Source organism: Coregonus lavaretus (assembly GCF_964263955.1).
Source record: "Coregonus lavaretus genome assembly, chromosome: 17".
Lineage (NCBI taxonomy): Eukaryota > Metazoa > Chordata > Actinopteri > Salmoniformes > Salmonidae > Coregonus > Coregonus lavaretus.
In genome coordinates, this window is record NC_140004.1 from 40,766,991 (window position 1) to 40,780,165 (window position 13,175).

General features: G+C 46.9%; 1 protein-coding gene across 1 annotated transcript; it reads left to right on the plus strand.

Annotated features, from left to right (window-relative positions):
• Positions 1-10,180: 10,180 nt before the first annotated feature.
• On the plus strand, positions 10,181-12,233 carry LOC311144591 (transmembrane protein 17A-like; the record flags this gene model as incomplete). Its single annotated transcript, XM_084180625.1, has 5 exons — positions 10,181-10,313; positions 10,509-10,612; positions 10,726-10,839; positions 11,265-11,464; positions 12,026-12,233. The coding sequence occupies 5 exons, from the start codon at positions 10,181-10,183 to the stop codon at positions 12,231-12,233; spliced, it is 759 nt and encodes a 252-aa protein (XP_084036751.1).
• Between the last annotated feature and the right edge of the window lie 942 nt (positions 12,234-13,175).

A 13,175-nucleotide genomic window follows, 5' to 3' on the forward strand; every position in this document is an offset into this window, starting at 1 on the left:
TTACGTAGAATGTGTCTCATGCTGAATCTGTGGTTTAATATGCTGTCTATCTTCCAGCCAAACAAAACGTTGTACAGCAGAGTTTCAGCAGGTAATGATAGAGGTTAGTGTACGAAAAAGGTAATGTCGACTTCAAAGATTACATTCATTAATCCTGAACCTATTACAGGGTATTGTTTTCATTGGTTTTATTTATACTGAACAAAAATATAAACAAAGTGTTGGTCCCATGTTTCATGAGCTGAAATAAAAGATCCCAGAAATGTTCCATACGCACAGAAAGCATATTTCTCTCAAATTTGTTTACACCCCTGTTAGTGAGCATTTCTTCTTTGCTAAAATAATCCATCAACCTGACAGCTTTGGCATATCAAGAAGCTGATTAAACAGCATGATCATTACACAGGTGCACCTTGTGCTGGGGACAATAAAAGGCCTAATAAAACTAAAATGTGCAGTTTGGTCACAACACAATGCCACAGATGTCTCAAGTTTTGAGGGAGCATGCAATTGACATGCTGACTGCAGAAATGTCCACCAGAGCTATTGCCAGAGAATTTAATGTTCAGTTCTTTAGCATAGCCACCTCCAACGTTGTTTTAGAGAATTTAGCAGTACGTCCAACCAGCCTCACAACCGCAGACCATGTGTAACCACGCCAGCCCAGGTCCTCCACATCTGGCTTCTTCACCTGTAACTCACTAAAATCGTTGAAATTGTTGCATGTTGCGTTTACATTTTTGTTCAATATATTTTCAGTTTTCTCACAATCAATGTTCAATTTGACATCTGAAAACCGCTGATCCCCATCATACTGTTATGTGGGAAGCTTGTCTCTCCCTTTTCTGTTTCCCTTCCTCCTTGTTTTGTCCCCTCTTTGTCTGTTGTATCTGTATGTGTGTTTGTCCCCATTATGTTGGTGCGTCTGCCGGTGTGTGTCTGGAGTGGATCGGGGGGCGTGCTCAGGATCTGCCTCTCCTGTGCAGCTGCGGGTTGTTTCCAGTGATTCCTGCTTACGCAGCTGCATCCTATTCTCTCATCAACCTGCACTACTAATTCCTGGGCATGGCTCTCCACCGGCGCCAGATCGTTGTTCTTACTAGAGCGTTCAGACATACCTCCCAACCTGCCTGCCTGCCTTCCTGCCTGCCTGCCTGCCTGCCTGCCTGCCTGCCTCAGCCTCTCCTTCCTCCGGAGCCGACTAGCCCACTCTGTTCCTTTTCTTCAGTTGTTTTTGGACTAAGACAAATTGAACTTTTATTAAAATAATTTTTGTTTCTTCCACTCCCTTAGTCGTGTTTTGTTTCTCTGAGTGCTGGGTTTAACCATAGCTTAACAGAACGATCTGGCCATGGACCCAACAGAGAAACAGCACGGGGCAAACAAAGACAGCTTCCAACAAGCTATCCAGGCTCAAGGAACGTTGCTAGGACAGCATGACCAATTGATTCGGACTCTTTTGGAAAATAATCATCAACTGCTGAACCAGGTGACTCAGTTAACAACACAAGTCTCTAAATTGTCTGTTATCAGTTCTCCATCTCTCTCTGACCCCCAGTTTGATGCACCCCAAGTGGTTTCCTCTGACATTATGCAGGCTTCGTTCCATCGGGAACCCCCTGTCACGTCGCCTGAACCGTTCAATCAATTTCAATCAATCAATTTTATTTTATATAGCCCTTCTTACATCAGCTAATATCTCGAAATGCTGTACAGAAACCCAGCCTAAAACCCCAAACAGCTAGTAATGCAGGTGTAGAAGCACGGTGGCTAGGAAAAACTCCCTAGAAAGGCGAAAACCTAGGAAGAAACCTAGAGAGGAACCAGGCTATGAGGGGTGGCCAGTCCTCTTCTGGCTGTGCCGGGTGGAGATTATAACAGAACCATGCCAAGATGTTCAAAAATGTTCATAAGTGACAAGCATGGTCAAATAATAATCAGGAATAAATCTCAGTTGGCTTTTCATAGCCGATCATTAAGAGTTGAAAACAGCAGGTCTGGGACAGGTAGGGGTTCCATAACCGCAGGCAGAACAGTTGAAACTGGAATAGCAGCAAGGCCAGGCGGACTGGGGACAGCAAGGAGTCACCACGGCCGGTAGTCCCGACGTATGGTCCTAGGGCTCAGGTCTCTCAGTTGGCTTTTCATAGCCGATCATTAAGAGTTGAAAACAGCAGGTCTGGGACAGGTAGGGGTTTCGTAACCGCAGGCAGAACAGTTGAAACTGGAATAGCAGCAAGGCCAGGCGGACTGGGGACAGCAAGGTGTCATCATGCCCGGTAGTCCTGACGTATGGTCCTAGGGCTCAGGTTCTCAGAGAGAAAGAGAGAACGAGAGAATTAGAGAGAGCATACTTAAATTCACACAGGACACTGGATAAGACAGGAGAAGTACTCCAGGTATAACCAACTAACCCCAGCCCCCCGACACATAAACTACTGCAGCATAAATACTGGAGGCTGAGACAGGAGCGGTCCGGAGACACTGTGGCCCCATCCGAAGAAACCCCCGGACAGGGCCAAACAGGAAGGATATAACCCCACCCACTCTGCCAAAGCACAGCCCCCGCACCACTAGAGGGATATCCTCAACCACCAACTTACAATCCTGAGACAAGGCCGAGTATAGCCCACAGAGGTCTCCACCACAGCACAAACCAAGGGGGGGCGCCAACCCAGACAGGAAGATCACGTCAGTAACTCAACCCACTCAAGTGACGCACCCCTCCCAGGGACGGCATGAAAGAGCACCAGCAAGCCAGTGACTCAGCCCCTGCAACAGGGTTAGAGGCAGAGAACCCCAGTGGAGAGGGGAACCGGCCTGGCAGAGACAGCAAGGGCTGTTCGTTGCTCCAGAGCCTTTCCGTTCACCTTCACACTCCTGGGCCAGACTACACTCAATCATATGACCTACTGAAGAGATAAGTCTTCAGTAAAGACTTAAAGGTTGAGACCGAGTCTGCGTCTCTCACATGGGTAGGCAGACTGTTCCATAAAAATGGAGATCTATAGGAGAAAGCCCTGCCTCCCGCTGTTTGCTTAGAAATTCTAGGGACAATTAGGAGGCCTGCGTCTTGTGACCGTAGCGTACGTATTGGTATGTACGGCAGGACCAGCTCGGAAAGATAGGTAGGAGCAAGCCCATGTAACGCTTTATAGGTTAACAGTAAAACCTTGAAATCAGCCCTTGCCTTAACAGGAAGCCAGTGTAGGGAAGCTAGCACTGGAGTAATATGATCAAATTTCTTGGTTCTAGTCAGGATTCTAGCAGCCGTATTTAGCACTAACTGAAGTTTATTTAGTGCTTTATCCGGGTAGCCGGAAAGTAGAGCATTGCAGTAGTCTAACCTAGAAGTAACAAATGCATGGATTAATTTTTCTGCATCATTTTTGGACAGAAAATTTCTGATTTTTGCAATGTTACGTAGATGGAAAAAAGCTGTCCTTGAAACAGTCTTGATATGTTCGTCAAAAGAGAGATCAGGGTCAAGAGTAACGCCGAGGTCCTTCACAGTTTTATTTGAGACGACTTTACAACCATCAAGATGAATTGTCAGATTTAACAGAAGATCTCTTTGTTTCTTGGGACCTAGAACAAGCATCTCTGTTTTGTCCGAGTTTAAAAGTAAAAAGTTTTCAGCCATCCACTTCCTTATGTCTGAAACACAGGCTTCTAGCGAGGGCAATTTTGGGGCTTCACCATGTTTCATTGAAATGTACAGCTGTGTGTCATCCGCATAGCAGTGAAAGTTAACATTATGTTTTCGAATAACATCCCCAAGAGGTAAAATATATAGTGAAAACAATAGTGGTCCTAAAACGGAACCTTGAGGAACACCGAAATGTACAGTTGATTTGTCGGAGGACAGACCATTCACAGAGACAAACTGATATCTTTCCGACAGGTAAGATCTAAACCAGGCCAGAACTTGTCCGTGTAGACCAATTTGGGTTTCCAGTCTCTCCAAAAGAATGTGGTGATCGATGGTGTCAAAGGCAGCACTAAGGTCTAGTAGCACGAGGACAGATGCAGAGCCTCGGTCTGACGCCATTAAAAGGTCATTTACCACCTTCACAAGTGCAGTCTCAGTGCTATGATGGGGTCTAAAACCAGACTGAAGCATTTCGTATACATTGTTTGTCTTCAGAAAGGCAGTGAGTTGCTGCGCAACAGCTTTTTCTAAAATTTTTGAGAGGAATGGAAGATTCGATATAGGCCGATAGTTTTTTATATTTTCCGGGTCAAGGTTTGGCTTTTTCAAGAGAGGCTTTATCACTGCCACTTTTAGTGAGTTTGGTACACATCCGGTGGATAGAGAGCTGTTTATTATGTTCAACATAGGAGGGCCAAGCACAGGAAGCAGCTCCTTCAGCAGTTTAGTAGGAATAGGATCCAGTATGCAGCTTGAAGGTTTAGAGGCCATGATTATTTTCATCATTGTGTCAAGAGATATAGTACTAAAACACTTAAGTGTCTCTCCCGATCCCAGGCCCTCGCAGAGCTGTGCAGATCCAGGACAGCTAAGCCCTGGAGGAATACGCAGATTCAAAGAGGAGTCCGTAATTTGCTTTCTAATGGTCATGATCTTTTCCTCAAAGAAGTTCATGAATTTATTACTGCTGAAGTGAAAGCCATCCTCTCTTGGGGAATGCTGCTTTTTAGTTAGCTTTGCAACAGTATCAAAAAGAAATTTTGGATTGTTCTTATTTTCCTCGATTAAGTTGGAAAAGTAGGATGATCGAGCAGCAGTGAGGGCTCTTCGGTACTGCACGGTACTGTCTTTCCAAGCTAGTCGGAAGACTTCCAGTTTGGTGTGGCGCCATTTCCGTTCCAATTTCCTGGAAGCTTGCTTCAAAGCTCGGGTATTTTCTGTATACCAGGGAGCTAGTTTCTTATGACAAATGTTTTTCGTTTTTAGGGGTGCAACTGCATCCAGGGTATTGCGCAAGGTTAAATTGAGTTCCTCAGTTAAGTGGTTAACTGATTTTTGTCCTCTGACGTCCTTGGGTAGGCAGAAGGAGTCTGGAAGGGCATCAAGGAATTTTTGTGTTGTCTGAGAATTTATAGCACGACTTTTGATGCTCCTTGGTTGGGGTCTGAGCAGATTATTTGTTGCGATTGCAAACGTAATAAAATGGTGGTCCGATAGTCCAGGATTTTGTGGAAAAACATTAAGATCTACAACATTTATTCCATGGGACAAAACTAGGTCCAGAGTATGACTGTGGCAGTGAGTAGGTCCAGAGACATGTTGGACAATGGAGAATTGGACAAGTGCCGGGGATTTTTGCTTCAGTGTGACTTGATTTTTCGGCAGAGACCACTGTCATTTTCTACTGATTCCTCTAAGGTACATTATGTTCTGGGGCTGTTAAGAGGGAGAGCTCTGGTTTGGGCTGAGGCTGTGTGCTCAAATCAAACTTTGACTGGATTGACTTTTGCTGATTTTTCTGCTAAATTGAAGACTGTTTTTGACCATCCTGACCATGTGGGTAATTCCTCCAAGAGACTTTTTAATTTGAGGCAGGGTTCTAACAGTGTGGCTGAGTACTCTATTGAGTTCTGGACTTTGGCAGCGGACTCCAAGTGGAACAATGTGGCACTTCAAGGAGCATTTCTAAACGGTTTGAATGAAGCCATTAAGGATGAACTGGCTGCTCGTGACGAGCCACATGATTTACATTCTCTCGTTTCCCTGTCCATTAAGCTAGACAACCGGTTGCGGGAGAGGCGTCGGGAGAGAGGCGGTCGGCCACATCTAGGAGGACGAGTTCCCCAGCCTTCAACCACTCGAGTCTCGCCTCCCCGGAGCCGGCAGCTTCTTGTTCCTGATCCCATCCCGAGCACAGAGGAGGAACCAATGCAAGTGGGTCGAGCTCGACTACCTCCAGCAGAGCGGCAACGGCGCCTCCAGGCGGGTGAGTGCCTGTACTGTGGAGACGCCACACACATTCTGGCTACATGCCCTAAGCGACCAAAAGACAAGGCTCGCTCGTAACGGTGGGTCTACTTGCGAGCCCAGAGTTAGATCCTGAACCCATCATTCCCCGATTACAAGTACCTGTAACCTTACGTTTCCAGAGTCATTCCCTGCCACTCTCAGCTCTCATAGACTCAGGTGCAGAAGACAACTTTATTAGCCACCAGTTCGTTACACAAGCTCGTATCCCCGTGGAGCCACTACCTACCCCCATTCGAGTCACAGCCCTTGATGGGCGCCTCCTCGCGGAGATAACTCATCAAACCACCCCCGTTTCCCTAGTGATTTCTGGCAATCATTGTGAAAGCATTCAGTTAAGAGTTATGTCTGGCTCAGCTACCCCCCTAATCCTTGGCTTCCCCTGGTTGGCTCTTCACAACCCACAAATTGATTGGACACGTCACACAATTCTCAGTTGGAGCACTAACTGCCATTCAGAGTGCCTTAGGTCAGCGGTTCCCCCCACTAAGTGTAACCCAACTCATCCCTCAGCTCCTCCCGATCTGTCATCTGTCCCCAAAGAATACCATGACTTAGCTGAGGTTTTCAGTAAGGACAAGGCCTTATGATTGCCCTATTGAACTGCTTCCTGGTGCTCCCTTGCCCTCTAGTCGCTTATACAATCTGTCCCGACCGGAAAGAGAGGCAATGGAGCAGTATATTGGTGATTCTCTGGCCTCGGGCATAATCCGTCCCTCGTCGTCTCCTTTGGGTGCAGGTTTCTTTTTCGTTGAAAAGAAAGACAAGTCGTTACGCCCCTGTATCGATTTCAGGGGTTTAAACAACATAACTGTTAAAAACAAGTATCCCCTTCCACTCATCAACTCAGCTTTTGAACCTCTGCATGGCGCCACAGTTTTCTCCAAGCTCGACCTCAGGAACGCTTATCACCTTGTCAGTATCCGAAAGGGAGATGAGTGGAAAACCGCTTTCAACACTCCACTGGGGCATTTTGAGTATTTGGTCATGCCCTTTGGGCTCTCAAACGCCCCTGCTGTATTCCAAGCCATGGTGAACGATGTTCTTAGGGATTTTTTGAACCGTTTTGTCTTTGTATACCTGGATGATATTCTTGTTTTTTCCAAGTCACCCGAGGAGCATGAGTCACACGTCCGTCAAGTCCTTCAACGGCTCTTGGAGAATAAGCTGTACGTCAAAGCAGAAAAGTGTGAGTTCCACAAACAGTCTACATCGTTCCTTGGTTTCATCATTGAGAGCGGGCAGGTGAAGGCGGACCCCGAGAAGATCCGGGCAGTGACGGAATGGCCCACACCCACCACCCGTAAGCAACTTCAACGATTTTTGGGCTTTGCTAACTTCTACTGTAGATTCATTAAGGGTTTTAGTAAAGTGGTGGCACCCCTTACTAGACTCACATCCCCAAAAGTCCCTTTTCTGTGGTCCCCTGAGGCGGAGCAGGCGGTAGGGGTTTTGAAGGAACTGTTTTCCACCTCCCCCGTGTTGATACACCCCAATACCTCTCTGCAGTTTATTGTGGAGGTGGACGCGTCTGACTCAGGTGTGGGAGCAGTCCTCTCCCAGCGCTCCCCCACTGACCAAAAGCTTCACCCCTGTGCTTTTTTCTCCAAGAAATGGTCACCCACAGAACGGAATTACGACGTTGGAAACCGGGAACTGCTGGCGGTCAAGCTAGCACTGGAAGAATGGCGGCACTGGCTGGATGGAGCTGAACTGCCGTTTGTGGTCTGGACAGACCACAAAAACTTGGCTTACATCCAAGCCACTAAGAGACTCAACTCACGCCAAGCCAGATGGGCCCTGTTTTTTAGTAGGTTTAACTTTATTCTAACATACAGACCGGGGTCAAGAAATGTTAAAACAGATGCTTTGTCCCGCCAGTTTGCTGACCCTTCGGAGACCAGCGAGCCTGAGGCAGTCCTACCTTCCTCATGCGTCGTGGCGGCAGTACAGTGGGAGATCGAGTCTCTTGTGAAGACTGCACTTGCCACGGACCCGGGACCGGGTGATGGACCTCCCAACCTACTCTTTGTTCCCGAGACGGTCCGGTCTCAGGTGTTGCAGTGGATTCACACCTCCCGTTTTGCTGGTCACCCTGGGATGAGACGCACGTTGACGCTGCTTAAGAGACATTTTTGGTGGCCTTCAATGGAAACTGACGTTCGGGCTTTTGTGGCAGCCTGTTCAACCTGTGCTCGGGGCAAAGCCTCCCATCAGTCCCCTTCAGGGCTGCTGCTACCCCTCCCAGTTCCTAGCCTTCCCTGGTCCCACATAGCCATGGATTTTGTCACCGGCCTACCCAAGTCTGAAGGTAATGATACTATACTTACCATTGTGGACAGATTCTCTAAATCTGTTCACTATATAGCATTACCAAAATTACCGTCTGCCAGTGAGACAGCGGACCTCCTAGTCCAACATGTATTCCGTCCCCATGGAATACCTGTGGACATCGTATCTGATAGAGGCCCACAGTTTACTTCCCGTGTTTGGAAGGTTTTCTGTTCTGCTTTGGGTGCTTCCGTTAGTCTGTCCTCAGGGTTTCATCCCCAGACCAACGGTCAAACAGAAAGAGCCAATCAAGACCTCAAAGCAACCCTTCATTGTGTGGCTGCTCAACATCCATCATCCTGGGCCAAACATCTGCCTTGGATAGAGTACGCCCACAACTCCCTCACCACCTCTGCCACCGGCCTTTCACCCTTCGAAGTAACCATGGGTTATCAACCCCCTCTGTTTCCTGCTCAGGAGAAGGAATTGGCTGTTCCTTCGGTTCAGGAGAACCTCCGCCGCTGCCAGAGAGTGTGGAGCGACGCTCGGGAAGCGTTGCTTCGGACCACCGACAGGAACAAGACGACAGCGGATAGGAGCAGGACTCCCGCACCTGTGTTTCATCCTGGTCAAGAAGTTTGGCTGTCATCAAAGAACGTACCTCTTCGTACCAAATCACGCAAGCTGTCTCCTCGGTACCTGGGTCCGTTTGTGGTGGAGTCCATCGTTAACCCCGCTGCGGTTCATTTGAAGTTGCCTTCAGCCATGAAGATACACCCTACTTTCCACGTCTCCCAACTGAAACCTGTGTCCTCCAGCCTTTTGTGTCCGCCGGCAGATCCACCTCCACCTGTTCGCCTCATTGACGACCATCCGGCCTACACCGTCAGTAGGCTCCTGGACTCTCGGAGGCGGGGTAGGGGTCTCCAATACCTAGTCGATTGGGAAGGTTATGGACCAGAGGAGAGGTCTTGGGTCCCTAAGCGTTTTGTGTTGGATCCTCAGCTGATCACGGACTTCCATCACGACAACCCTGACAGGCCTGGTGGGTCGCCAGGTGGCGACCATTGAGGGGGGGGGGGGGGGTACTGTTATGTGGGAAGCTTGTCTCTCCCTTTTCTGTTTCCCTTCCTCCTTGTTTTGTCCCCTCTTTGTCTGTTGTATCTGTATGTGTGTTTGTCCCCATTATGTTGGTGCGTCTGCCGGTGTGTGTCTGGAGTGGATCGGGGGGCGTGCTCAGGATCTGCCTCTCCTGTGCAGCTGCGGGTTGTTTCCAGTGATTCCTGCCTACGCAGCTGCATCCTATTCTCTCATCAACCTGCACTACTAATTCCTGGGCATGGCTCTCCACCGGCGCCAGATCGTTGTTCTTACTAGAGCGTTCAGACATACCTCCCAACCTGCCTGCCTGCCTTCCTGCTTGCCTGCCTGCCTGCCTGCCTGCCTGCCTGCCTCAGCCTCTCCTTCCTCCGGAGCCGACTAGCCCACTCTGTTCCTTTTCTTCAGTTGTTTTTGGACTAAGACAAATTGAACTTTTATTAAAATAATTTTTGTTTCTTCCACTCCCTTAGTCGTGTTTTGTTTCTCTGAGTGCTGGGTTTAACCATAGCTTAACACATACTTTCTATTCCCACGTATTAAACCCTAATAATAAGGTAGTGAATATAGAGACAGAGACACTGACCACAGCCACGTTCCTCCGTCTGTCTAGGGCGCTAATCCCCTGTCTTCCTCCGCCCACCACTCTGATAATCTAATTAGCAGACGCTGCTGTCTGGTAAACTGACTAATCCCTGTAGTCCTCAATCAGGGACACATACACTCTGTCTACTGTTTCTACACACCAATTTTTTTTCTTCTGTTTGTTTAAGAATAACTTAAATTTTTCTGGAAACACACACACACACAAACACACAGAGTGGTAGTGGTACATGGTTGTATTGGGCCACAATGCCTGTGTTCTACTCCCCCATACCCCAGAACCTCCGGATGGGCCTGGCCTCCGTCGGTGGGTCTGTGTTCACTAACAACAGGACAGGGGACTTTAGCAGTGACTATAACAAGGACCAGGATGATAAAACAGGTAGGCCTGTTGTATGCTAGAGTACTGTATGCTGTATAATGCCTGTGTCAAATACTCTTTTGGATTTGTTTTTGTTTTAGAAAAGTATTTGATATATTTTTGGAGAGTGTTTGGATATTCAGGAAAGTATTTGTATAATTAAAATAGCTAAACTTCAAATATAAATTGTTTTATGTCTATGTTTTTATATTCCAGTCAATGAGTTGGTGTCCCACCTGCCCCTTCAGATGCTCCTGTACTTTAACATTTTCTATTTCCCATGCTGGTGGGTCTCAGCTGTTCTCATGCTGGATCTAAAGGTGGGTTTTTCCCTACTGACTTCACAGAGGTTTCCCCAAGGTTTCTCAACGCTCAATTAATTATGTATGGGATACCCAGATCAATAATACAATATTTGTCTTTCTTGTCATAGTTGTATTACCTGCCTGGGTACTACCAGGCTTTACTTGTGACTGGAGTGGTTCTGCTTACCATCTGTGAAATCACCAGGCTCTATCTGGGCTATGTCGGAAACCTCAAAGAGAAAGTAACTGAATCTAACTTTCTCTCTGGAAACGCTTCTCCTCTCCTCCTCTCTCCCTCTCCCCCTCTCTCCGTCACTGTCGTCCCCCTCTTTCCCTCACCCCATTTCCCCCTCTCCCCCTCACCCCATTTCCCCCTCTCCCACAAACTCAATGCATATCTGATCTGATACAGTGCCTGTTTAAGTACCCTGTGTGAGTAGGTGTGTAAACATTCTTGGCTAGGACGCCCCACTGAGTCTCTGACTGTGTGTGTGTGTGTGTGTGTGTGTGTCGTCATACGTCTGTGTGTGTGTGTGTTTTGTCATAGGTCTGTGTGTGTGTGTGTGTGTGTGTGTTTCGTCATAAGTCTGTGTGTGTGTGTGTGTGTGTGTGTGTGTGTCGTCATACGTCTGTGTGTGTGTGTCTCTTTCTCAATCTGTCTCTTCAGTCTCTCTCTCTGTGTTCCTCCCTCTCTCAGGTGCCAGAGCTGGCTGGGTTCTGGCTGATCTCCTTCCTGTTCCAGCTGCCCATCCTACTCTTCTTCCTGACTGACGAGGACATCATCATCCTCCCTCTGGAGAGGGCCGTCCACTCCATCTACCTCCTCTTCATCCTCTCAGAGCTCCTGGCTTCCTTCTTCGCCCTCAGGTAGGATGATGTACTGTATATGCCATTTAGCAGACGCGTCTAGCGCCATGCTTTATCAACTGAGCCATATGGGAGCCATCACAGAGGAGTGTCTATGGAAAGCTGATGTATAGCTATACTGTGAGTAGCAAAACATTGTCAAATCAATCAATCTCATGCAGAGCAGGTAAAGCAGAACAAAGTCTCTGTTTACCTTTCAATGGTCATGGCATCTGTTCAGGGACAATCATCCATATGTAATATTTTCCTATTCTCACTCTTCTTCTTCTTCTTCTTCTTCTTCTTCTTCTTCTTCTTCTTCTTCTTCTTCTTCTTCTTCTTCTTCTTCTTCTTCTTCTTCTTCTTCTTCTTCTTCTTCTTCATCATCTTCTTCTTCTTCTTCTTCTTCTTCTTCTTCTTCTTCTTCTTCTTCTTCTTCTTCTTCATCATCTTCTCCCTCTTCTTCTTCTTCTTCTTCTTCTTCTTCTTCTTCTTCTTCTTCTTCTTCTTCTTCTTCTTCTTCTTCTTCTTCTTCTTCTTCTTCTTCTTCTTCTTCTTCGTCTTCATCATCTTCTCCCTCAGGGCCATGACCAGGAAGTTAACCCTGCTATTCCACCTCAGGCAGTTTGGGGAGGTGGAAAACCTTGACCATCACCACCTCCACCACCTCCACCATCACCACCTCCACCACCTCCGCCCAGCGGGGAAGAGCCCAGCCTTCGGCATGCCAAATTATGGGAGGACTGTTCTGCCAATGCCGCCATACACCAATAACGTTCACAGTCACTGAGAGAACACAGAGAGACAGCCAGGGACACTGTGCCTGGGTTGGATGGGACTGGGAGATGGGGTACGATCTGGAGTTAAAGGTGTAGGGGTGAATAGTTTAATGTGGAAGAGAGTTGTTGTGAACACAGCCTTTAAATGTTTTTCCAAAGAGGGAGGACGCTTTTGAAGTGTTCCATGATGTCCAAAATATTATGCTGGATTTTGTGATCTTTATGACATGATGAGTTGATGCACTGTTTCACAGTGGTTGTGTTTTCATTTATAGATATTTTAAAAAATATTGGACACTGGTAGTAGTGATAGCCATAACATATTAGAACCACATGGTGGCACTAAATTACCATAAGAGGGGTTGGTGATAAACTGAAGAGCGTGGCAAAATCCCAATTGTAAGGCAGAATAATCACAGACTGTAGTGCTGCACAGATACTGGTTAGAGAGCCTTTCTGATTGTCTTTACAAGTGTAGCTTGTCTGAAGCTGTCAGACAGATACATTAAGGAGACAGACCAATGGCAGCACAGTGTAATAGAGCACTTGAGAAAATATGCTAGATAACACATCTCTAATTAATATTAATTCAATTAAAATCCTATAATTCAATTAAAATCCTACATGCCAAACAACAAGTTATTTGGTTGGGAAGGAAGAAAGTGGTTCTCTTCAAAGATTTAACAGTTTTCTTTCAATAACATATTTCTATTACGCAACTAAAGACGTATAATAACCAGCATACAAGTAACCTTGCATCAGACCACCGATCCTAAAGGTTATCTACAAAGAACACTATGATTGTATATCACTAAATAGAAATCACAGCCTCAATGCGTTTCGAGTCAAGCTTATCTCTCTCTAGCCGTGGTTCCACCTTGCATTAACATGTGGTTGTCCTCATCAGATCAAGATTTGTTGCGTCTACACATGGTAATAAAATGTGTCTCTTG